The sequence below is a fragment of the Acanthopagrus latus genome, chromosome 5 (assembly GCF_904848185.1).
Source record: "Acanthopagrus latus isolate v.2019 chromosome 5, fAcaLat1.1, whole genome shotgun sequence".
Lineage (NCBI taxonomy): Eukaryota > Metazoa > Chordata > Actinopteri > Spariformes > Sparidae > Acanthopagrus > Acanthopagrus latus.
In genome coordinates, this window is record NC_051043.1 from 13,176,602 (window position 1) to 13,204,366 (window position 27,765).

Below are 27,765 nucleotides of genomic sequence, written 5' to 3' on the forward strand. Positions count from 1 at the left end.
TGGCAAGACATGCAAGCGATCCTCGCTGAATAGCTAACTAATATCCCAGCTGGCCCTGCCCACAGTGCCTTGTCGTGCTCTGTTTTGGTGTTAATTGAAAGACTCAAGATATAGACAAAAGGTGGCAGCACTTGGCTCTCAAAGCCCTCTGGACAAGCATGTAAGGACTTGGCCCGGCCTGGACCCTTCCCTCATCTCCAGGCTGCTGATCGAATGACCACAGTAAGACTGAACTATAAGAAATGCAACTAGTGCCCGACTGATTAAACTAGTCATGTCTATCCCTTTAAATAAGATGTAAAGGCTGCAGATAAACATGAACTCAATGGAAAATCATATAATGAGTTATAACAACGGAAATATTCATAGTTAAGTCTATGAGTATGTTTCTCTAGGGAAGTCATTTCCCTGATATTACAAATAATCTCCAATTTGACGCAATTTCAATAGTTTTGCAATCTGTTCTCTACCTGATAATGTGATTTATGCCTAGAATGACTATGTATACGGTGGACTAGGGCTGCAACTAATCAATTATGATTATCAATCAATTAATCTGCTGATTTACTGATTTAGTCTATAAAATCCTTTCCTCTATAAACTGTCAAACAAAAAAAATCATCATTATTTTCCCGGTTTGTTTTTGTAACCACTAATCCAAAGCCCTAAGACTCTATACACTGTCATAAATAATGAACGCACAAAATCCTAATATTAAGAGGCTGAGAACAGCAAAGGTTTGATATTTTTGCTTGAAAACTGTTGCCCTGAACTCGAAACATCAATAGAAAGTACTCCATATCCAAATGGTTGGCAATTCATTTTCTTTTGATCACCTTATCAATTAATTGCTAATCACAAAATGACCCAAGCTGAACTAACAAAAATACAGTATTCATTGCACAGCTGTTGTATTAGACTGTCGGGATATTCTATTATTCACCTCCGGTGTGGTACATACATGGCATGTGCTCCTGCATGTTTGGCGTGTATGGGTTAGCATATTGAGTGACTGCATGTTCATGTCTGACGCGCCATCTGTATGTATGTATACAAGCGCAATTCGGCAGTATGTCAATGTACGGAATTTTATGTGCCCACTCATGCTCACATTTCCACATTGTGTGTGCGAGCGTGCGTTTATTCACCGCTCGGAGCTGGCAGGCAGGTCGGTCTCCCTCAAGATAGCTTTTTGCCCCAGCGCTGTCAAACCAAAGCCCCGCGGTGGGCACAGACACTGGGAAGGCAAGCCCACTGACTGGAATAACCATGTTACAAACCCGCCGTAAAACGCCACTAATATTTAATGCCTTGCTGTCAGGTCTGAAGGGCACAGGCACATGGAGAAACTGTGCAGCCAAGTGTGTGTTCCTCTGCAAGGCTCACTGAATCCGACTGTGAGCGGAAAGAAAATCTGAACAGTGTGTGTCCGTGTGTCTGCATGTGTGCTTCTGGCTGACAATAACAAAACAAAAAAAAAAACAAAAAAAACAATCTTGATTTGCCTGATACACAAACCTCATACCTGAACTTTTTCTGCTTGCAGCATTAATATTTTCACTGAGCAATGTCATTTCCTGCAGACACACCGCATCGCTTCCTCACCACAGAACTGCCGGCGGCAAGTCCCTTACTAATCCACGGGGTGTATCAGGTGGAGGAGGAGGCATCACCGGACCTGATAACATCGCAGTGCCTCTGGCAGGATAAGGTTGAAGAGGCACCTAGTGGGTGAGGCCAGGCTAATGGCAGTGGATATCAGATCATGGCCTGTCACTGTATAAACCCTGGGCTTGTGTAATCCTCCAATAATAGACACATTTAGAAGCGAGGATGCTGGTGAAACTGTCAACATGTCAGCCATTGTGAATCTAATGAAAATCAATGTCAGAGGTGACATCTGTGTGTACGATGTTATGTGTGTGAGATATATACTTACTGTTTTTTTTCTCTGTGTGCATCCAAATCTATATGTGTGGAACTTTATTTGTGAAAGAAAGCAGGTCTACGTGTGTGTGAATCATGTCATGTTCATGTATGTGTGTCTACAAGCATTGGGCATGTCGGGGCGGGGGGCGACTGGGGACTGGCTCTAAGAATAGAATGCTCCTCTTGACCCAGGCGCATTACTGTGGTAATTCTCCAGTGTAGCGTATTACTTTCACGTCGACGGCAGTTTAAGTACGGAGCCCCCTGTATCAGCGCAGTCCAAACACAGACACCTTGGGATGCCTTCCACTTAAAACAAGCAGTTGGAGCGCATTAACATTTCAAGGTATTATTTCAAACGCGGGGGGAAAATTGCTGCTGAATATTTCATGCGCTCCAGTGCGAGTCGTGCGTGTCCCTCTGTGTCTGCGGCAGTGTCGGAGGTCGGGGGTTGGCAGATTGGGGGATACTGGCGAAGGCTTGCGGTGGCCGACCAGGGCATCCAAAGCGTGATTGGTGTGTACCGCGCTGCTCTACATCAGTGTCAGAGGGGACTCCGCTTTGAAGAGCAATTATACTACCATTACCAGCTCATTAATTAAACTGAGAGCGACCAGGCTAATTCAGCCTTGTGACCCTGCAGAACGTGCTCACGGCTCGCTGCACTGCTCAGATATTATCCAATCAGTATTGCAACGACGCACTGCTAATTGGTGATGTTGTTATGTCTGCGGCGCGGTGTCACAGCTCTGGTCTGGCCTTTGACTTCAATCACGAGTCACGCCTTCCAATTACTCTCTGATGTTTCCCACCGTGCGCTATCTAATACGTGTGAGTCAAAAAAGTACCTTTGAAAGATTCTTTGTGTCTAATTCTGAGTCATTTGGTTCTCAAAGGTGGTCTGACAGAGAAAAGTTTCATTTCAAAATGAATAATCTGGCCTTTGAGATGTGACACCTGCTACTGCACACATGAAATAAAAATGAAATATATTACTAGAGAGAATACTTAAGATAACCATATCTGAATAGCTCAGACACACTAATTGTTGAGCCCGATATCAAGCAGATAAGATGCTAGATTAATAACTGTGCTCGTCTACTAAGTGAACCTGTGACTTCAGACTGAACATACTGAGTGCTTCACACCCATATGCGCCGAGAGTTCCTCCCCCTTGGGCCATCTCCTCCCCTCAGGGCCTTGGGACGAACCCTGACCCTGTTCTCTCCAAAGGGTCGACCACGAGAACCGTACCCCCTTCTGGATCCAGCTCCTCAGGGACTGCTCGGGGCCGTGTCAACCCCCCCAATCTGCCACTTCAACCCCCCCCCGCCTCAGGGTGTACATGCTCTATTGTGCAAAAGCAATCATTCTTACCCCCACCCTCCTCCACCTCCCCTCTCTTTGTTTTGCAAATGTCCTCTCCCACATCATTTTACATACACACTCCAACCACTGAGCTCTGGGGACTGTCCAGGAAGTAATTGTGGCTTTTGTGCAAGTAGCCCCCCCCCCCCCCCCCCCCCCCTTCCTCAAAGGAGCCGCACCCCCTTGTCAGCTGTCATCATATAACTGCCTGCAGACCCAGGGGCCTAATGACAGGATCTATAGTACATGAAAACACAATTATAGCCCTTGGTTCAATTGCTACTGTGTGAATGGCCTTTAAAAGGGGAAAAAAGAAACCAAACACATGCTGCCTGCTCCGAGGCATATAAGTCGGAACAATATCCCCTAAATCACGACCCATTAAAATGCACAGAGCCTCAATCTGAGCCTGAACATTTTAGGCACACACCGTGTTAAAGAGACTCTCCCTACATGATATGCTAATCATGGGACGTGCTCGACGCAAGGAGATTTCTGACTGATATGGATACATTTGACCTTGTGTAGCGGTGCGCCTTGCTGTTTTAATGAGCTAATATGAGCGACGGCGCTGGCATATACAACCCACACATGCGTCTCGGTGTTCCAGCGGCATTTCATTATCTCCGCCGACGTTGTTTTCATGGCAATATTTTGAAGCCACATTAAGCATCCATTACAAGACGCTGCAGGAAACATGTTGATGGAACCTGCAAAAGATCCACCGCCTGGGCTGAATATTGCAAACCCAGACACGCTTTACATTAGGCAGTCAAAATGGCAGAAGACAAGAGGAGAGGGCTCCAGGCATCTTTTTCAAATGGGAACAGTGACCCCCAATGGACGATGCGATGCAATCGAAAAAAGGGTTAACGCAGCATCATCCACCAGATCCCCTGTACACGGATGCAGTGCCTCTGTAATGCAGCAGGGGTCAGCGTTGCATCATGGTAAAAGTGAACGCTGGCGAGAAGGAAGGGGGAAGCTGTGGCTGCAAAAATCACATCGGTCTCAGTGACACCACTAATCCCATTTAATCCGTCTGAGTTAATGTCCAGCTTTGGTAGTCGCCAACCCCCCCACCCCCCCACCCCCCTCCGGGCACAGGGCTATGAAAACAGGGGTAGGGGACTCGGAAGATCCCATTAATGTAGTGACCCAAACGGGTTAAAGTGGCAAAGATGACACTTAGACACTTAAACGTACAGATGCTGCCAAGTAGGCAACATTTCATCACAGCCACGCAGGGCTGCACTCTTACACATAAACACACACACACACAGGCAGACACACGCACACACGCACACACACAATAATCCATGCACAAACAAGCTCGATTAAAAAGACGACACTACTACATACTGTACATACACCGTGTGCTTGCACACACAAACCCCACTGAAGAGCACACGCAGATCCTACAGAGGCATGTAGATGAGATACACCGCACTTCAAGCCAGCCAACAATCAAATGAAATCTAATTAAATAGGTGCTAATTAAAGCACTAATTAACTAAAACAAATTGATAGAATTGTGACAAGAGGAGAATGAGGCATTTGTAAATGACGGTGGAGAACAATACGAGCGGAGCGTAGAGGCAGCCCGCTGCAGGAACACATCACGATACAGGCTGGCCTCTCTATTGTCTTACCCTCTCTCAGGCCTGTCAAAACACACAGGCCTGCAAACAAAAGAGCTCTCACGACTACAGGAGGCTTCTCTGTCTAGGAAAAGCTCAAGGGCTGCCACCTACCTTCCATTCTACCTAACAAACACCAGATCCCTTCGTCCTTAAAGCCTCCCATGTAACATGGCACCGCGCTCCAAGCGGCTGTCGGCCCTCCGGACCCAGGAAACCTGACCCCTGACAGTGCTGAGTTACAGTCGTGCTTCCAGGGTTGAACTCGTATGTGATTTTGAAGGGTGAAACCATTATTTTGTATACAGGCTACAATATTTCTCTGATATTCAGTGTAAGCCAAATTGGTACAAGAATTCAGCGCGTTCTCAGATTGTTATGTTCCATGAAATCTGTGATAATCAGTGAAACAGCAGAGACAGTCATAAGACATTTAACTCACACTGGCGAAATGTGTGACTCAGCATGCCTATTTAATGCTTGAATAGAATAGTCTGACAGATAGTTTCTGATGTGTTTGCATTTTAGTGAATGTCCCACTGCAATGGTGATTCAACACACTGCATTGGAAGCTTTCACATTTGCAGACACCTGCTGCCCCTTTAGTGTTTCCAGGCGAGATGTCTCCGGCACACAGGAAGTACTAAACAACATCAGAGTGACAGCCGAGGAAACACGACACCTACAGAAGGTTTATCGGAAAAAATATATGCAGGAAAAATTACATCAACTTCTCATGTCACATTACTCAAGAAGTACAAACAACAAACAAAACTCTGATCTTGAGATGCAAAATAAGACACATCAGCTGTTTTTATCGGGTAGAAACCCTCACCGTATCATAGGTGTAACACTTATGATCTGAGATCTTTTATTTATTCACTAAAAGGCCAAAATCAGCTGACTTCTTCTTCACATGGGTCTGAAGTGACATGAAAGGCAGCACAGTCTGAGAATCTGGGCCGAGTAACCTCGTTTCATACACTTTGTTCTCTGTTTCCCGGAGCTGTGGTGTTCAGTGTCTGTCAAAGGTTGCCTGATTCAAGGCGACAGTGTGCTTCCTCTGACACCTCAAGTAGGACGCAGGATCGGAAAAGGACTTTCTTGTTGATGCAGGTGTACTGAGTGCACATGTGCACTTCCTCAAACACACACACACACACACACACACACACACACGCACAGTTCAGCTTTTTAACCCTCTATGATCTCCTTCCTTGTTTACACCTGTTCAAGACCTCTGCGATTGGCCTGTATGATAAAAGTGCTTCACAATAAAGCTGACTTCACATTGACTTACTGCTCATGACAGAAGGCTGCTACAGGAGGAATATGACTCCGCCAGAGAGAGATTTCCTCGCACACACATTTCTGAACTGCTCCCTAAACATTACTGTAATATAAACCTCGATGATACTGTAAATCATAAACCAGGAGGTGTAATAAAGTGTCTCTCCCTGCTGTCTGCTCTAGTTAAACATCTACCAGGGGCAATACATCTGTTGCTATAGCTACAGTTTCTCCCGTAGATGCAGAAGCGGAACATGATGTAGCCTGGGAGGTCCCACTTTAATATATTACATAAAAAAAAGAAAGAAAGTCATCACAACTAGCCAGCAACCAGGCGCAGAGAAATAACGCCCTGACAAATTTATTATGGCTAACAGTTGCCCCCTGAGTCCAAAACCTAATGACTGCACTGAAAAAAAATCCTCTGCACACCAATGTTACTACAAAATTAAAAATTGCTCTCGAATAACGCTCTTACCTCGCATGGCAACATCAGATACCATACAGTATGTCCGAGAGGCGTTTTTCTCCTTGCCTCTGTTACCTAGTCCAATCCCAGCATGCAATAGCCCCAGCTCCGACAGAGCATGACTTTAGATCCCTGCTAATTTAATGTTCCCAGACCTAATTGTCCCTAGAGTGGTTGCTCTGAAGGAGCCCTGCTGTATCTCAATGACTATGGCTTGTTAAAAGTGATGGGATGTGTGTGTGTGTGTGTGTGTGTGTGTGTGTGTGTGTGTGTGTGTGTGTGTGTGTGTGTGTGCGTGTCTGTATGGATCTGCAGTACAGCAACCCAGCAAAGCACCTTACATGGCCTGACATTAATCACTGTGCAGTGTCCCATGCAATATTCACCTGGCTAAGCACAGCGGGCACTGGGGTTGTCTGGGTTCGGCCGTTCTTTGTCATTCTCTTCCCTTTATTTCCAGTTCTATTTCCGTCTCTCACTACTGTCTAAGGTGCTGTGGGGCTGCGGCTGTAGCCGTTGGGTGTGGAGAGGTGATAGATGTTGAGGAGAAATCCTGAGAGGTCTATCTTATTTATATTTTACTGGTGCTCCTACTGAATTACAATTAGTTGGACCACACAATATAAGGATAGTCTGCTATAACATTGTTTAGTATTGAAGATAGTCGATCATTGAACCGGAATATGTGCCGTCTCCGAGTTTACCGACTTTTCAAATCCCACCATCTGCGTCCAGCGCAGACTGGGACCCAGTTCAACTCCACACCATCCGCTGGGATTGGAGCAGTGGACACAAAATCCTTCTACCTCCGCCCCACCTCCACTTCAACACCAGTGGGACTGTTCCCTCATCCTTTCCCAGCCTTCCCCTGGCATGCCTGGCAAAGTCAACACCAGCGGCCTCAGTGGAAACCCATGGGAACAAGCTTGGCTCCTCACACTAAATTCACTGTGGTCAGACCGTCTGCCGAGCAAAAAATAGATGGCATTTAGGAAACTTACAAACATACACAGGGAAAGGTACGCACTCCCAGACACTATTCATGCAGGAAAATTATCTCTGGGGAATGAGAACAAAAGTCCACTGACCCTGTTAACAAAAATCTGATATGTGACAGCTTTTTTTTTTTACCCACAGCATTTTATTTGCAGAGCTATCCGTTTTCTGTTTCTTCACTTATCATTTTCTATGGGGGAAGTTTACTTCGCTTGGATTTTAGTCTGTTTTTAATTCCATTCATTGAGAATCCTCCAACAACTAGATTACAAAAACTGCTGTTGCTCAACAACTTGAGCATGTGGTTTCACAATGAATTTCATGTAGAAAAAAAAGAGCCCTGTGTGTGAGCCAAAAATAAATAGAGCTGTGTTATTACAGCAACATTCATAATAGAGACACATTACATCTGAACATTCCCCGTCTGATCTCTGCTCCAATTAACTGGCTTTACTGTTCTCTACTGGGAAAATAAGACTCTTATTTACCCCGTTTTCATGCTACTATGGTATACGCAGTGCTGGAGACTACAGAATCAGATGTTCTGGGTCAGCATTTGAAGTTATTGAAGCCATAAGTGACTCATTTCAGACATTCCTAATTTGCAGTTTTACTTGTCTTTCATATACAAAAGTGGCCTTTAATTTGGGTCGTGATTCGTGCTGGTTTGGTAAAACTACATTAGAAACCGAATGTGGTGAGGAGAAGGTTGCCAGCATGGAGGGGAGGCACAGAGGGGTGACAAAATATGTTAACAAGCTGAATCAGTGTGTAGAGAAAAAGTAGAGAAAAGTAGGGGGTCTATTATGCCGTCGAGACGTTTTGGCTGGCATGGCTTGGATCCACTTGTCTTCCTTTGAGGGAAGGGTCACTGCAAATCAATCCAAAGTCATTCTGAGTCACCACCTTTAGCTGAAAGATGAAATACTTATGTACTGACAACCCAATTGCCAGAGTTGGTGTCGGCAAAGTATGTTTCAGCAGAACACAGTTAAATGTTAAACTTTTGAGTTTGGTCACAACGCTCTTAGATTCAAGCACAAAAACCAGGGCAGGACCATGTTTTTTTTCCTTTCAAGTGGTTTAATGGACACGTGGGGGGGAGCGGAAGGTTGCATAATCTATGACCTCTCCCAAAATTGAAAACGTTTAGTGCAGTACAGATAGTTTTTTTTTGTTTTATTAAAATAAATAGAATGTAAAACTGAAATGAACGCCTGCACTAGCCGTAATCAATGCTAATGCACTACACTTTCTACTGCTACCACTATTCTGTGGGTTTCACAGTCCTTAATAACACAATACTAGAAAGTCCATATCAAAATTACAAAACCAAAAAAAACAAACAAACAAAAAAAACTACTCTCCTCAAAAGCAGTGATCATATTCAATCCAACAGCTGGAACTAGTAGGCACAACAACTAATGTCTCCAGGGAATTTCTACTGTCAGCGATCAGTTTATCATAGTGTGTGCCTGTGTGAGACTTTTCATTGTCATTTATCTCTCTCACGCAGGCACGTGGGTGTTTACCTGCTAACTTTGTCTTTGATGCGGCGAGCACGATTCCCCCGCCGTGTGATCATGCGTACATGTTCGAGTTACAAGCAGCTAACTAATTGATCTGTCAGGGTCTATTACGAGTCACGCTCCTCCACTCATCATTGTCTTTTTTTTTTTCGCTCAGCACACGCATGCGATGTGCCTGCAGACACCTCCGCAGCACACCTCATTATCCACTCATCTAATAATGCTCTTTGTTAAATTGCAGTGTTAACCTGAGTAACGGGAGTAAAGGCCTCTTCTATCAGGTTACCACTTACAAGCTTTCCAACCCTATAATTACATCAAGGTTTTCACATTTTTCGGGCTGATCTCATTATAAGTGCAACAGTAGATAGTGTTTCAGTGCCTCCATCAACCACAACATTGTGCGCAGGATAACTGTCAAGCGAGCTAAAGATGTAGGCCCTCGGGAAAGTAGGTGGAACAAACCATTCTTTATCAGATGGAGGCAAGGAAAAAAAAAAATCTAATATGTTGCCTAAATACACAAATTCAATGTGGTGATACTGTTAAGTTGTTTGAATATATCCAGGGAAATCCTGCATTGACTGCAACAAGAAACTTTTCTTGCAAAATACATAAATGTTACTACATTGCAATCGTGGAGAGGGTTCACCTTGATCTCCAGTTTAAATGGGCTGGAAGCAGCGTTAGCCAGGACAGATAATGTCTGCCGGGCGTCTCCTGAGCCGAGCTGCTACCGCTCAGGGTCGCTGCTCTGCAGATAACACCCAGTCCCCCCGTTATCAGCCGTCCCGATCACCCGCCTGTTACTGCTGCCCCGCTGCCGATGGGCAGCGGTGCTCTTGCGTCTATCGCAGCTCTTAGGCTGCCTCTGAACTATGGTCCAGTGCACTGCTAATGCCCTGGCTAATCTGATCTGTCTCCACCTGGCTTACTGCTTATAAACACACCTAGATATGAAGAGGGGGACGTAATCCTGAAGCAGCTACAGTACGACAGGGGGATGCAGGATGTCTAGCATCACGACCGAGGCATTGTCCTGATAGTGAGGGGTTTGTCTGAGAGAGGGGGGGTTGGAATAATAGAGTAGAGTGTCCAGAGATGTTTTTTCCTATATGACATTGTTAGTAGGGTGTGTGTGCAGCACAGGGTAAAGCAATGCACTTAATGGACAGGGATAGGGATTGTGATGTGTATGTAGCTATCAGTGTGTTGCTCGAGCGAATCAGCATTATGTGTTATTCATGATGCCCATTTGAAGCATACTGAAGGTCACAGCCTCGTTGGTGCTCGCTGGGTATCTTACAGCAGGAAGTGACCGATAAAAACAACAACACAGGTTGTGGATGGATGGATATTAGCAATGAAGGGATAGTTTGGGTTTATTTTAAAGTAGGGTTGCGTGTGGTACGGGCAGCCCTTGCCATCTTACATTGCTCTCTCTGATAGTTAGTTGGAGGGTTGTCTTGAAGAGTTAGTTTGGATTCCCTGAAGTCACATAATAATGCAAACATACTAACAGATGGAGGCAGCAGTAGACCAACTCCTGCTGTGTTCTGAGGAGTAAAATCAGTGTTTTTGTCAATGTAGTCTGGTGGCTTTGGGGAGAGCGATGTAGCGGCTTCTGTTCCCTGTCAGACAGGGCTTTCTAACAGCAAGGAAAATGAAATCTAAATATCCAAATATTTGGTAAACTTAAAATGGTATTGTTTTAGCCGGTGGTCCTTTTTCTGAGGTGGCTAGAACACATTTTGTCGTTGGTCCTGTCTAGAACCCTGTGTCTAGTTTTCTTGTTGTGACAATGGTTTTCACTGTGTGTATGTGCTGGATCTGAATCTGACTGATTAAAGGAGCTCTCTTTCGGTGACTTTGGCTGTGTGATGAACTGATAATGACTGATCCTATAAGGGGGGGACAAACACATTTAAAAGAATTTCACAACAATGAATTTTAAGTGGTAGGTTTCTGGATCCACCAAAAAAAAAAAAAAAAAAAAAATCAAGTGGAACTTTGTTTCATTCTTGGCACATGCAAATAACTGGCACAAGCTGTTGGACCCAGTTCAAACAGTGTAAGTGCTGGCCTTCAAAAACAGCTCCCAATAACAATGTGTGAATGCTGACGGCTAAAAGCGTGACCGATAGGAAAACAAAAGTGTGACTGATCGTAGAACAAGAAGACAGTTCTTACACCTTGCTGTGTGCACACACCATGCTCGACCATTCCGGAGGTCCCGTTGAGTCCTCTAATTGGATCAAGTGCTGCAACCCTGCGACAAACTCTGCTCTGACACTGCAGTACCTGTCCTCCAGCGGGCTTCTGGTACCCCGGGGTGCCTTGAGGAGCTCGACACATCACCTCACCTATGGATCACAGGGTGTGACATGCACTAGGCAAGCCTGCCCTGGCAGGAGAGACAGTGGAATAGAAGGAAATATGGGTAGGGAAAACTAAGCTGGACCCTTGGAGGGTAGCCTGAATGACAAAGTAGGAAATGCTCTGAGTGTACTTGAGCTGACTGTTGAGGAGGGAGCATGCTAAAAGTAAACATGCCGATCAGTGCGTTCTATCAATAGGATCTGACATAACGTGTAAACATCTGCCTTAAAGGCCAGATGGCTGCTCTGCGCTGCCCTTTTCCCACAGTTATTGCAGAAGTCTTTATTTATGTGTGCACATCCATCTGCTTACTGCGTGCTGGATGAAAGGATCCACAGTTTGTCCTCATGGACGTATGTAAGAGCAAATGTGAACGTGGTATTGTTATGTTTAGCTGCCAACAAAGACAACTGTGAATACTAAACAACCACATGACTCTGATAGAATCCACGGGCGCCGTTGCCAAGGACGTTTTCCGTGGCAGATAGAATCCACAAAGGGCTCCTCATCGAAGTCCCATCCATCTGGTCGCGGGTGTGTTTTATATGCACGGGATCCCATCTAACGGAGGCTTTAAGTGCATGAAAACATCACAGGGGTTGAGGATAAAGTAAGAATAGATAACTCTATCTATTGCTATCTCTTTTGCTCTAACAGAGTCACTCCGGAGTCGCCACAATAAAAGGAAGCTTTGAAGTCAAACTTTTACTGCTCCTGTGATCACTGTAAACTGCACCGGGAGATAGGGTAACAATTGCCTGATAGCTGCAGGATGTATGGTGCAACCCAGACTCATAAAAACACCGAAAGAGACCCAGAAACTGGACTCACAAACAGCAAATCCATCACATAACACATTAACCACAGGAAATGTGCCTGTATTTGCAGGGATAAACCGGGATACACTGCAACTCATCCACCAATTACCTTTTTGGCAACAATAAAAAGCTCTTGAAATAAAATAAACTTATGGAAGCAGGATGAAAAGCAGTGGGAGTGGACAGGCGTGATCTCAATAAATAAGGCCAGCTCAAACACCAACCCCACTTCTTACTAAGGCGGAGAAGGTTCAGGTTTATCTAAACGTGAAGATCAACTGTTTCATATTTCACAGTGTTATCTATAATTAATTAGTTGTGCAACATGATCATGTCAGCAGTCTCATCTGCACTGTGATTATGACAGGAAACGGGTGTTTCCCACAGCATGTGAACACAACATAATTGTTAGCTCTCAAAACAGTAATAATGTGGCTGGGAAAAGGCAGCCTTTGATTCTCAGCTTCCAGGGAACTTAACACCAGGGCAGGTCAAAAGATGCCTCAGCCGCTTATTTTTTTAGACAACGAGACAGTCAAACATTGCTTCAGCCAGACAAAAAGATTACAGTAAGCAACTGGTAAAAGACAAAAAAAGGAAAGGATTGGAGAGTTCAGAAGTTAAGAAAGAGCAATGGAGAAACCATCAGGGCGATGTTAACCAGCAGGACTTTATAGATCAGGGAGACGTCTCTCCAGTTATCTACGGATCACAGGACTGGGATGGTTTTTAGAGGACTTTGGAAACTACATGAGGTCAATGTGCCTTTACCAGTCCAGTGAGCCACAGCTAAATTCTTCCTCTGAGCTGCTGCAAGGTGCTGAACACACTTTCATTACAATGACTCACTGACACATGGCTGTAATGATAAAGACCATGTGTACAGTCATTTCAGGGGTAAGGGTGCACTTAAAAAACATAAAGGGACAAAATAAATTATACATTCTGTATTCCTCAAAATATACTCAGATTTGTATACATTTGACTGATACAGTAAAACACACTACATTTTTAGCATTATTTCAAATTACAAAGAGGCACAAAAAACAGGACAAATAAATATGTAACATGTAGCTGCTTATTCAAATTGCTCAGTATCACTTTGGGTTCAACAGTTTATTTTAAGACACAAGATCAGGTGCTTTAAACTAAAAATACAATACAATACAAATACTAATCTTTACTTTCATACTGTATGTTCTAGAGACCAAAAAGATAATCTCAATGCTGATGCGTAGGGGCATAAAGAAATGTTTCAGCTCCAGGTTTCCTGTGGGGTTTTGAGCTCCTTTCATAATCTTAATCTGCTCTGGAGCACGAGTAGTAAATCTTCAGATGAAGCTACTGTAGAACACAGAAGTCAGCTTCAGTTTCCACGTGATCGCAGCAGCTTGTTGAGTTATGATCTGGACTGGAATGTAGATCGGGTTCAGTAATTGCAGCCTGCTGCACTTACGCTCTGGATAACAGCATCAGCTAAATACATAATTTCTAACCGTCTCTTAGCAAACTAAATATCACAGCCAAACTCATTTTCAGCCATGTTAACTTCCTCAGGAAATCTTATCTAAGAGAGATATTTTTGTCTGTGGAGGAGGCCTCCAGGCTACATAGCCTCATTATTTAGTTTGGCTTCCTGACTACATTTCCCCTCTTATCCTCAACAGCACTATGGTGGATCTTGGCCTCGGACAGGAGCATAAAAACATCCGCCCATTTAAACAAACTGTTAACACATGATGGGCTATCTCCCTGGGACAGACTCAGAGTCTGTGGGCTCAGCAGTGTGCTTGAAGCCGGGGATACTGGCAGTCCTTTATCTGCATAAACAAACGAGAGAGCCACTTCTGTATTCATGAAGGAAAACAAGAACAGGGTGGCAGGGTAAACCCACCTGAAGGCAGCACATGCACTATTTGTTTATGAGACACACACGTCTGGGAGGACCAGGGCTCTTTGTGGCTCATGTGTACGAGTCATATGTGTCGCCCTTCAAAAAGCTGTTTCTGTGGAATTCTTTCCCCATGATACCGTCTTAACTTGTCTGATTCCCTCTTTTGTTTCCAGAGAGTGAATTTCACAGAACACTACAATCTCAAACAAACAAGTACAAATCTCCCATGGCGCAACCTACAGCGCAGTCTGTATCAGACAGTCTGTCCCATGCTACTGTTATCTGTCCTCACCTGCATGCAAGCATTTCTGTTGTGCTGCAGTGACTAAAGCGGTTCCACGAGTTTTGCCCAAGTCCACTCAAAATTGCTCTTCCTTAAAAATAAAATCAAACAAGCAAAAACATTTGCAATTTTTGCTTTGTTAAAGGTGGGAACAATCTTGGCCATCCTTGGTGTCAAGACATCTCATATTCATCATATTCATCAGGCCTCATGAGTTGATGTCATGTCATGTCATTGTCCATAACCGCTTATCCCTTTCCATGGGGTCACGGGGTGTTGCTGCAGGATGTTGCTGCCAATCCCAGCCTTGTCTCAGGGCGAGGGCAGGGTACTCCCTGGATAAGTCGCCAGCAATGTGGGGTTCAGTGTCTTGCTCAAAGACACTTCGACATGCAGCTCAGTCTTGCCCAGAGCCGGGATTTGAACTAGCGACCTTTTCACTAGTCGACCTGCTCTACACACTGAGCTACAGCCGCCCGGCCCTCATGATGATGATTTTCCCTAAAATCTGAAAAAAACAGTCGACATTCATTTGACATGGTATATATAAGACTTACACTGGATCACGAGATTCAACACTGAGTTCACGTCTCTCTCTCTCTACTTAGTACCTAAGGAAGTGGCTATCAAAAACAAATGTTAACCAAAATCCTCATGGTAGCAACTAAGAAGACAATTTCAAGATGCTGGTTTTATGAAGAGCCTCCCATCACGAAACAATGGATGGATACTATAAACACATACAGGATGGAGAAAAAAATAGAATTATCAGATTGCAGTTGTATGAGCTATGGCGTTGCAGAACATTATGTCACAGACACATTTATCATTTTATCCTATATGACATTTGTAAAGTAAAAATGTCATTTTCCTCAGATCAATTGAGGAGCAATCGATTGATATGAAAATAAATGTGATTTGTGAGATCACGGTGACCTTGACCTTTGACCTCTGACTGCCAATTTATAATCACTTTATCCTTGAGTCCACGTGGACACTTGTGCCAAATCTGAAGAAATTTCCTGGAGGCAGTTTTGAGATATCACGTTCACAAGAGTACGACAGATGGACAACTCGAAAACATAGCGCCTCTGGCCATGGCTATCGCTGGAGGCATGAAAAGGAGGAGAGCGTTGGGCTAAATGGGTTCATGAAGAGTCTGACAACTGATACTAGGGTAAATGTATTTTTGAGAATCAAGGGGAAGTGTAAATGAAAGTATACCCATTTTGTATGGCAGTGGAGTTGTTTTTGAGATACAGTCATTTCTGTATCATACTATATTTAATCATAACTTCCTTGGTGTTACTCAATGGATCATTTTTCAAGAAAACACATAAGGAAACACAGATTTTTATGATCCCCTATGACCAATGTCTAAATAAGGGACGTTAAGAGAAACCTGTGCTGTAGAATTGCACTAACACTTCCAGCTAGAATTGTAAAAGTGCTGTGGAGGAAATACAATTCCCATGCGGACATTATCATCACTACTGGCACAGAAGTCAGTGTGCTACAGATAAGTGCCACATCTATTGGCACCAACCCAAACACTGCAAGAGAAACCCATCAAACTTTAGACAGCAGCGAGAGAAAAGAAGCTCATGCCAAAGTCATCAAAAACCACAATGTGAGAGACGTCTCTACAGATTACAAAAGGCCTTATTGACCAAACCTCAAACAGATGAAGATTCCAAACAAACCCACAGTCCTTTGTGACGACCTGGCAATTACAAGAATGAAAATCACCTGAATGTAAACATATTTACACACCTTCTAAACGAGTCGGAGACAGACAGCTCTAACTGGGCTCAGACTCCTCACAACCAGCAGACACTGCTAACAGAAGAAGTGAGCGTTTGTGGAAAAAAAACAAAAAAAACAAAAAAGATGTTATGCAGCGCTGAAAAGTGAGATGTGATTCGACGGAGCACTGATAGGGAGGACTGAAGTGATAACCTCAGCACTTTGGTACAAAGTCCCTGCTGACACGACAATAAGTAACATCAGACATACAGCAGGTGTGAGGCCCTGTCCAAAGGATTGAATGGATAGATATATATTTGGAGAACAGACGACTTCTTAGTTTAAGACCAAGCTCAGCAATGAAGTGGAACCAGATGAGCAGCTGATTGGCTCCTCTGTCATTCATGGCATAAGCAGCTATAGCGGGCATCTCTTTCATTACAGAAGCAGACACACTGACCATTTTGTTCTTCTTGGAGTAGGTCTTCTTCAGCAGCCTCTCGTTCATCCTCTCCTGCTCCCGCTGGGCGTGATGGAGGAAGCCGTTCTCCAGGGCGTCCACCACTGGCTGCACATTCTCCTCTTCCTCCTCCACCTCCTCGTCGTCCTTCTTCTGCCGCTTCGCCACCTTTTTCTCCTTCCACCGCTCCTTCTTCTCCTGTACCTTCACAACTCCAGTCTTCTTCTGCAAGGGTGGAGAAGAAATTAAAGAAATTAAAAATCTGGACAGCAAAAATGATAATGTATGCCTGTAAAGGAAGATACCAACGGATGGATACATCCACATGTTCAGTGGAGTAGTTCAAATAAACAGTGTACAAGTTGTGAAAAGTGATTTAAAGTCAATAACAACAGAAACCAAATTATGTGAATTCACCCGTGCCAGATTGACAAGGTCGATTAATTGTTTTGACTGTCTCAAGATCTGTTAAAATCCTTGACTCATTCGTGCACCAGGTGATGATGAGTCTCTGTAAAAAGGACACTTCAAACAGGAACAGAGCAGACAGATACCTAGACGGATAGACAAAGAGTCGGGAGATGGATGTGTAAAAGAATGGAGGGAGGGTGCGGCGCAGCTGGCAAACAGTCAAGCGCGCAGCCCCTTTCACCGCTGGCTTTCACACAAAGCAAGCAAACACTCGAGCCGAGAGCGGCGACGCTCACTCTCTCTCCCTCTAAAGTCATCTTTAATCCTGTCAACAGCAGAACAATGCCTTACTGGAGCCCATAATCACTTTATGGCTCAGATATAATGAGCTTATGATATGAAGTGCTGCTTTAACACACACTGGAGAAAAATACAGTCTACACTTACACTATGACCAAGCAATTTCCCACTTTAACTAATCATTCCTTTCATGCTTCGGTTACGGCCTGTATGGAATTTGGTGTTTGTTTATTAATATTCAGACACCATTTACGACTGTCTGGGGTCTTACTCAATGTTTTTTTTCCTTGTCCCCCCCGTCCCCAGCTCACTTCCCGACCAATATTTCACAAACGTAATTAGGCTGCTACTACTCGTCACTGGTATTCGCTTGATTTCAGCAGCTGTGATTCACTAAGCTGGTTCTGTCAGTGTAGTGCACAAAATACTAATATTCATCCTCGAGTGCCCATATTTCCCTGTGCTCTGAGACATACTGTAGCCTTATGCATGTGTGCATGTAGTAGTATAGTTATCTTAATTACCAGTTTCCTACTTGTAAATGCAGTTCATGTCTACATCCCAGTCAGCAATAACATCAAGCCACATCAATGAGTGGAATATTCGACTGAAAATAAATAAATCACCAACTATATTGATAACTGACAAAATGTCTGCTGTGAAAGGATCTATTAGTCATTAAAGGTACAGATGTACTCTTTTGTCAGAATAAGCTTTAGATTTTGGCAGTAGAATTTGTTATGTTGCACATGTTGTCATTCTATGAAAAGGCCGATTTTCACATCCTGTATGTAAGCTAATATTTGTGACAATCCTTTTATTTTGGTAGCGTTTGCATCACGACTCGCTGCCACCATCTGTGGTGTCCACTGATGTGAAAGATCAGTGGCGCAGTGGTTAGTAATGTTGCCTCACAGCAAGACCGTCCTTCATTCAAGACCAGCTGGGGGAGGACCTGTGCTTGCATAGGTTTCCTCCGGGTCCAGGCCCCCCCCCATGATCAAAAAACATGTACATTAGGTTAATCCAGTCAGTGCCCTTGACCAAGGCACTGGCTGAGATGTGGAGTTGGTCCCAGATGCATACACTGCCCACTGCTCCTCCAGGCTGCGTTAAATGCAGAATATAAGGTTCTCTGTTCCATGATATGTGATATCAAGTAAAGATTCTTCATTCGTAAATGTCAGAATCTTTTCTACCTTCCATCCATCTCCCAATCTTATACTACACAACACAAACATGAACATTAGTCACAGAGTTGAGGTCAAACTGCGCTCTAGATGCAAAGGCAGTGTGGGTGAAGTTAAGGACATGGCTAACACGTCACAGTGAAGAGGCACACAAATTGATGCACTTGCACATCTGCCAGCCTGTTAGAAACACTGCTGCCAGCCAGCCTGCCTGCACGCCTGCCTGCTTGTGTGTCTAGTGATTGAACTGTATCCTCCTCCTGGGCTCCTGCTGCCTCTTATTTCCAGATCTCATCAGGCCCGAGTGGAGCCAGTGACTTGCCGCTGCTTGGTAAAGCCTGTCGGTGGAGATCACTGAATGGCACAGGACGACACGCCGCTGCTTGAAGCTGCGTGGAGTTCAAGGCCGAGGGCTGCTAGTTCACGTTTCAACATCTGTTCACAGCCGGCAGCGCCCGGGCCGACTGCAGCCAGCTCAGCGCTCCATATGAATAATCAAATTATTGGCTCCGGGGGTGGGAGGTTAGCAGATGGCTAGCGCATTAGCCCCATAACTGCTAATGAATGACACCTTCCGTGACGAAAGGTGCTCATGTGCTAGGCAGTGAACAAAAACGGGCGATAGAAAGGAGGAAAGTCCAGGGAAAATTTCACCAAAAATTCATTCAAGAGGCCAAAGATCCAGAAAACACCCACTCACACAAACACCTCCATTACAATTTTCTAGTCCAGGAGTCTTAGGAATATTATGTTGTGCTACACTGAACACATTTGTAGCTGAATAGGGTCTTTTTTTTTCAGCCTCCTTGGAGAAGCTGTTGGGAAACACGTGCAGATTTTCAAATTATTGCTCGAGATTAGTTACTCCACTCCCTGCAGAATACTTTAACCTGCAGACTTAATCAGATGGCAGATTCAACGTGTAATCTCTATAAACACACATCTGTAAATTAATCCAGAATCTGTATGTAAATAATTGAAAGGATGGTGGCATTGGTATTGGTATTAGTGTTCTGGTCACCATTTGTAGTCTGAGCAGTAATGACCTATCGCGTTTTAGCAGGCTTTGGTTGCATGCAGGCAAACAGATTGGCTGAAATGCAATTTTGGAAGAGAGTGTAGATTAACCATGGACTCCAACTCCACTTGTGTCTCAAGTTGCTAATGCGACTGCAAACAATTACTGGCCTGGATATCCATTATCCAGATACCCATAGGCTATACTGGAATCCTGCAACATTGGCTGCTGCTGCCGTCTTGAGACTGTAGCCTACGGGTTCAAGCGCTGTACTATATGTGACTGACCACGTTTTAAATCAAAGAAAGCTGTCAAGACTGAGCTCTAAAAGTTAAAAAAAAAAACAAAAAACAAAAAAACCCCCACCAAAACTGCCTTAAATAGCAGTATCCTCTTGACGGCCATTGTATGAAGCTCAGAATAGTGACCATTTTGCCCATAATGATAACAATAAATTCAGCAGACAGTCTACCCAGTTCCGAGAAACCATCAGACAATCTCCTATGATCATGTATTTTTTAACAGCGTGACAAAAGGTTGCTCAGATAACCAAGCTCACACGGCCCAACGCCACTTTGACGGGAGGATTTAATGTCATCATCACACATCAGCTCAGAGCTACTCTCCTCACCTCGCAAGGCAGCGCATTAATTTCTCATGAGGGACCGGGGCGGTATTAGCAGTCCACTTGTCGTACAATTCATTACCTGGAGAGCCATCGTTAAAGAGCTGTTCGAGAACAAAGCGGCTACAGGCTGACAACAAAGGATGCAGAGGAAACGAGACGCAGGGTTTTTCTTCCTTTTAGGCAGAGCCGAGGCTGCGGTCTATCCGTCACTGTCCATCAAAGCAAGCGAATCGGGGAGATGGATTGCAATTTTGCAATTTTCCCCTTCGTTATTAATAGATACGTGCTTTGTGCAAACAAACCGGCAGTGAGCGGTGTGACCAACTATGTGTGTAGTTTTAGCAGCATTCTGATGGATGTCCCTGTGGTTCTCGTCTGCTTTAGGTAGAGCAGTGATACATGAGAACCACACTTATTATTTGGGAGTTTGACATGATCATCTCAAAGAAAGCTTTGTTTGGAGGACAGTGGACAAGCTAGGACTTTGCATTCAGCACATCATAGGACAGTAACATTATTATAACATTTGTAGTTATCCATAATTGGAATATTTTTTTTCTTTTAGGGTCTGAAATCTATCCATACTACCACTGATAATACATTTTTTGCTTTTTGTAATCTGGATATTAGCTACTGGAGGACAGCTGGGATTCAGAGTAAATTATGACTACCTTGAACCTCTAATCACAAATTGGGTAAAGTCACCAATATGCTCTCATAGTCCTCCACCTTTCAAATCAATGGCATGCAAAGAGTCTTAAATGCCTAAGGGAGAAACTGTGAAATTGAGAAATGTGTGTCCACTGAAGCAGCTCTGTGGTTAAAGAATCATTTATGAAATGGCTCCTCCAGGTCATCCCAGTATCTCAGCAGGCCGCGTTCAACTCTGTGTTAGGCAAGTCTAACAAGTTCAAATCCATTAGAGTCTGGTGACCTTTCATTCACGTCCCCACTCGCTTTCATTTCTCTCCCATAAATCTATGAACTCCTTATTAAAGCTCAACTGTTAGTTGCGTCACAAAAGTGGCTCAAGGGTAAATGTCTAAAAATCTGCTGTTTGTGACTTATGAGCACTGACAGGCTTGTGGTGGAGCCTCTAGGGTGGCAATAAGTGCAGCTGGCTCTCTAAAAGTTGTATCAACATATTGTGCGACTTTCATGCAAACTCCTCAAATAACCAAGAGTGACCAATGCTCCTCATCCATACCTACAATCAGCATCACAGCCCAGTCACCAGGTTATAATGTTAGCACTTGACGTTTCTGCAAACCACATCTACGTCAAAGGTTGACATTTATAGCAAACGTGACATAATTCCTTCACGTTAAATGCTTATTCACCGACTTTAACATTTGGAGGTGGAGGGAATGGTGGCAGTGTTATTAGAATCAACAAGGCTGCCAAATGGCGACAAGACCGTGTGTCAAGCTGCTTTTCTGGCATGAAAAGCTGGTGTCTTTTTAGGAAGGAATGCAGACATTTTCATCCATAAACACGAAGTTGGACCATCTCCATCCATGATCGTGATGACCAAAAACAGGTATTTTCAGCAAAACCGGGATGTTTTTCTAACCCAATCAGGTCGTTTTGTCTAAACCTAAGCAGCGCCTAAGCAGAGAAAAAGAATATTCAACATATACAAAGTTGCAACATAAAGAATGTTCGGTTTTAACTTCTTTTTGGTTTTTTCGAAAACATACCTGGCTGACATTTATCGTGGCACTTGGGCTGGACATCAGCATGAAGCAGTTTGAACTTGTGCATAACATTAAATACAAAAGGCTTCTATTTGGGCGAACGCAGATGATGGGCTTTGTTCAAGACCTTTTATTTCCTCTCTCACAGTGAATCAGGATAACTGCGTGTCCTCAAATGTTCTCTTGCATAAGCAACAAATAAACTAAATATAGTTGTAAACTAGTGACCTCATTTCAGGACAATTCTAAACTAATCTTATTTTATCTCTGAAAATAACAAAAGGAGCCTGTCCCCACAGTAAATATATATATGCTATCCTATCCTTCTGTGACCCAGTGTATGAAGTTTAATGATAAAAGATTGAAGGCATGCAGTGCATCACACCAGTTGAAGAGACAAGCTTAACAAAGGCCACTAGAGTTAGTAAACACAGGTGTGGGTATAGGTGTCAACATGTGTGTCTTGCTTACTGTGTATGTGCCAGGATTTTGGCCACTGTTAATTGTAACATCTAAGCCGGAGTACCAAACAGCAATCAGATTTTGTTTAGTATGTTTGTTAGCACCTGCTCTCACTGCCGCACCGTGTCTGTTTGTTGTATCAGTAATAACATATTTCAATTGTCTATCTGTGTCATTTCCATTTATTCACACTCCAGGACTCTGACAATAGATCTATAATAGCTGCAGGAGAAGAAGGGTAATCCATCACTGTGTGTCTGCCAGCAACAGCTTAGTTCTGATATAATTTCCATATGCCAATGGCCTGAAGTGGGTTTTTTTCTTTTATGAAACGGTTACTAAATTATTGCTACACATAATGGAGCAGCCTTATCACACTCTGTATTATTAAAAACCCATTTACAAATGAAAAGGGTAAAATACTGATGCAAACAATCGCAAAGCAAAGGCTTTGCTGCCAGTAAAAATGTCACATTCAGCCTTTAGTGAAGGAAAAAAAAGGCCTTTACATGGGAAATATGTGGCGCCACTGCAACCTGCTCTGTCAACAAAACACGACATTTGACCTTTCTTTACCATTTTTTAGGTATTGCTTAAGTTTTTTGGTTCGAAGTTTATAGAGTTGCCTTTCATTTGATACCATAAGTGGTCAGAGCGCTGAATCCTCCTCACTATACAACTTTCAGCCCTGGGGCAGAAATGTGACAGTGACCATGAAGAAGAAGTGGCTTAAAATACAATGAGCCGGGGGGTGTTGGGGTGGGAGGGTGGTGATGACGGAGGAAAGGGGAAAGAGGAGAGGATGAGGAGGATGGACAGAGAAACAGAAACCCAGACGGTGCAAGTGAGCGGAGGGAGGTGGGGTGGGTGGGGAGACCGCTCGACTGGTCTGACCCGACCGCGTTACCCTGGCAACAGTACGGGAGAGCTTTGTTGCTGTTCCAGGCTACATGGGGACCGAAGCATGTGTGCCGTGTGCGTGTGAGCATGAGTGCATAAAATCCAACACAGGTTTCCATGTCGGCAACAATAAAGTGCGAGGCTTTACGCAGTTATGCCGAGGCCTTGAGATCCACCGTGGAAGCACATTCAGCTCCCAAAGGAAGGTTTATGCATTCAGCTCGGAGGAATGTCAGCAACCCTGAAGTTGCTTGCAAAGGGTACGGGGGGGGGGAAGGCATGCATAAACCAGAAGGCAGTGGAGTCCTACAAATGGAGCCCAGAGTGCAGAAAAATAGACAGTGTGTAAAGAGAGAGGGAGCTAAAGAGAGATGGTGGCGTCTAATGCACATCATCGCGCTTTCTCCGCTGCGCTCTCTTCTTTCTGAGCCCAGTAATTATTTAGACACAAAGAGCTCTGCAGGGTACACCTCCCTCGACATTAAGTTGGGCCACAAAGAGATTACGGCGGCCTCTTAAAAACTCGACACTGCAGAACTATCAACCGCTCAATGCCGGAGCTGTAGCGTCACTGTCAATTGAGTTACTCCAAAAGCGCGACAAAGGAAAGGCCTGGACATCTGTGAAGAAAGAGACTGAATCCACTTTGTCCTCCAATGACAGCAAACAACATCACATAGAGATTTTGAGTGTGAGCTAATTCAGCATTTAAACAAATTTATTTCGTGAAGACTAGATGATGTGGTGGGAATACAAACACGAATGCTCAAAAGGGAATTCTAGCTCCTTACATAAGTTCCCTGCACTATTTAGGTCCAAACAGAAAAGCCTTGACGGTGACAAACGTCTGCTCTAAACTTGGTTTATCTCAGAACATCAATGCAGAGCAGCTGATCAGATCATCTTCAGTGTGTTATTCTGATGTAGACGCTTCAAATGTCCCACAAGCAATAAACTGGGAAGGCAAAGATACCCTGTGGACCAACGCTTTTACATTTGTGGGGTCTCCATTTGGTGCTATCATGCATGAGGAAAAACAGGCAAATGTGCAAGCACACATGTTGCACAATTTGGCATCGTACTGTTGGCTACATGCTATTCCACTGAACGACAGTTGGTGGTGGCGGTGTGCCAGAAGAGGACCACAAGCTAGCAAACACAGAAACAGACAACCCACGATTTGATGTTAAAGAAAAAAAACAAAAAACAAAAAAAAGCTTATATACAATTTAAGGCACGCAAAGTGCTGATCTGACCTTAACTGGCGCTGGAATTTGCTGTGCTCCAGGAAGAACTGGCATGTTCCAACAATTAAGTAACCAACATTTTGGTAAGACCTTTTAGGTTCTAAAACCTAAGGCTGCAGGAACGACGCCAAGATGGAAAAGTAGCTGTTGGACTAGTGAGGAATATCAGCTGGCGACTAGCTTGTTTATGAACATAAGCAAAGTCAGGCAATTTGGACAGAGATTTAGCAAGTAGCATGTCATAGTCAGATGTTAATCCAGCCTTGTGCTACGGACTAACGTCAAAATTAGAGAGCCAAGTTAACGTAACCTGAACCTGAGACAACACCTGTGTCACATAACTTTGTATTTACAAAAGTGGCGCTGCACAAAAATACCAAATTGTGCATAGTGTTTTGTTGGAGAAAGTACAATTTAAATAAACAAGCATCATATGGTGTACAGAGAAAGCATTTAGATGTTAGGGGCTTTGAAAATGCAGATCTTGTATTATTTGACACATCAAGTTTGAACATCACGTTTCTCAGCCGTGAGAGCCGTGAGTGCAACAGCAGCATGTTGTAGTTGGAGACTGAAGTTAATCAACAAAGGCTATTCCTCCATCAGCCTTTAGTACCTGAAGCTGAGGTGAACCGTTGCTGTTGTTGTTGCATCTACCATCTGTTCGTGGTGCTTTCTATATGTGAAAGGTATCCAAGGAGATCAATATTCAAATAGTGAGTTCACAGCTTTCATCTTTCCACATGATGTAGAGGCAGCAGAGCAGAATCATTTGTCGCACCACTTCACCCGTGTTTCCCTCTTTTTAAGCTGGCTGAGGTGTGGTTGTGTGGATTTATTGCTCAGTTGTTGGACTGATTCTGTGCGCATTACCGCGGCTCCCGGCACGTCAGATAAATCACTCTGACTTGTCATGATTTAGATAGGATTGATTTAATCATGCAGCGCCGGCTAGCTTTATAGTTGCGCGCACATGGAGCTCCGCAGAGACGGTGGATCACACACCTTCCGTCTAATGCGGCTGTCAGCGGCATCAAACACACCTTTGATTAACTTAGAGCATACACTCATTTAGATGGCCTGCCTGTTTCCCTCAAAGCACATAATCAGAGGGCTATTGCCTGGAAGAGAGAAAAGAGCATTGTGTGCCAAGAAGCTTATCAGGCGGTGAACAAGAGAAAGCACACATTTCTTCAGTGATCAATGTTGCATAATTTGCTAGCACAAGGATTAAATGAACCACATCCTTTTCACCTTTTGTTAATCAATGCGGTGTATTTTTCCTGTTCATTTGATTTTGCGGTTAAAAAAAAAAAGCCTAATCCTTTGTGAGCCTAAGCTAGTTTTCTTGAGGGTGATGCTGCGTGCAGTGTGTTATGGGAGAGCGGCGGAATGAGCAGGAGATGTGAGGTGTTAATCCCTGGCAGGTCGGCCCGCTGCTGCACCCTCGTCCAGCTAACAGGAGCCAACCTGCCAGCAGGCCTCCCCTTTCACTTTGTCACTTCCCCTCTCTCTCTCTGCTTCAAACACTGTTGTTCACTTGGTCGCTGCACTCGCTTTCTCTGTTTTGCAGCAGTGCGCGTAATGCCGAATTTGAATCATGTGGGAATAACTGCCAGGATGATTTGTGGGTAAAAGCATCAACTTCAAAGCGATGGCACTTGTCTGATGTTTTTTCTGTAGAGTTTGTCATAAGAATCAATTTCATATTTTACAAACCAAGCACTCGCGTGCCTATTAATGTTTTACGTCAGATACTGTCGTCGATAAGGGACAATGACTCCATTCAAGATTAGAGCTGCAAAGATTAGTCACGTAATCAGTTAGGCGATCAAAGGAAAATGATGTGCTACTTTGATAACTAGATCAGTCATTTTTCAAGCAAACTGTATGCGAAAAGTTAACTTCCTTTTGAATTAAAAGAATTTACTCCTTTATTCATCAATTATGGACTGTTGGCTGGACAAAAGAAGGAATCTGAAGACTTCACTTTGGGCTCCAAATTGTGATGCGCATCCACTATTCACAACACTTTGACATTTTATCGCCTAAACGATGAATCATTTGATAATACCACTACTGATTAACATTCCAGATTAATCGATAATTCACATGATTGTTATTTGCAGTGCTACTCAGATGTGAGGATGTAGCACTTAGATTTAGCTCGAAAACACACTGATTGCTATTCAGGATCGTCACTACACTGCATTGCATGCGCATGCAACCTTTGAAATCGAGTTTCCTGCCATTTGAAACGATGAATCTGGTTTAGACACTTTTTTGTACATGAGTCAGTCTGAGTAAGTGTAGCTTCCCTTCCCAGTAGTTTTCCTCCCATCGGTTAATCCCCGCTGACTTTAGGGTTGCCAGTTCTGCTTTAACGCTGGGACGGGCTTCTTGAAAAATAAAGCTACAGGTGCGAGACATCTCACTGCTTAATCTGTGGCAGCTGACAGAGGCCATTGTTTTGTTGGATGAAATCAGCTGCATTCGGATTGGAAAAAAGAAAGTGTGAGGGCGAGCGGGAACAAGAAGGATCTCCAGTATTAGGATGTTTTGCAGCCTGCAGTTTGGCCTTCCCGTGGCTGCCAGCAAGATTTTCTCTGAACTGGCACTGCTGCTTTAGTGTCCGTCGCAGGTGATAATAGTACTGCCTCCTCTTACTATTTCATTCCCTTCCCTCTTTTCTATTGCTCTATACAACCATTTCCCTGTACTTTGTCAGCTATTGGGACTTAAACTTCAGCTTTTATGACCCTATAAGTGATCTCATGGGCATGTAACTAGCTGCTTGTTTGCATCGGTGTATATAAACATACGGTACAATATTTATATATGTTTATGAAGCCTTCCTGAGTGGCATGACAGTTTTTGCATTTTTATGCGGTTGTCTATGTGCATGCTGAATGTTCCTGTGGTTTACACTGTATGTGTGCGAACATGTTCGTGTTAATGTGTTTTGCACGCCGTTATTTTATGTATAGCAAAGTAATTGCAGACAGAGTATGTGTGCGGCTCAATAAATCCTAAGCTGTGTGCGTTGCCTCGAGTGTGTTTGTGCGATTGCGAGTGTTTGTGCCGCACACATGTGCGAGGGCTGAATTAGCT

The 27,765-nt window shown here is 43.9% G+C and overlaps 1 protein-coding gene across 11 annotated transcripts in view; it reads right to left on the minus strand.

Annotated features, from left to right (window-relative positions):
- The window catches only part of fbrsl1 (fibrosin-like 1), a 284,888-nt gene that overhangs the window by 182,849 nt on the left and 74,274 nt on the right, over positions 1-27,765 (minus strand). For all 11 annotated transcript variants that reach the window (XM_037097550.1, XM_037097552.1, XM_037097553.1 and 8 more), the window contains one exon: positions 16,802-17,026. In XM_037097550.1, coding sequence (XP_036953445.1) covers positions 16,802-17,026 — 225 coding nt within the window. The remainder of the gene's footprint in view (positions 1-16,801; positions 17,027-27,765) is intronic.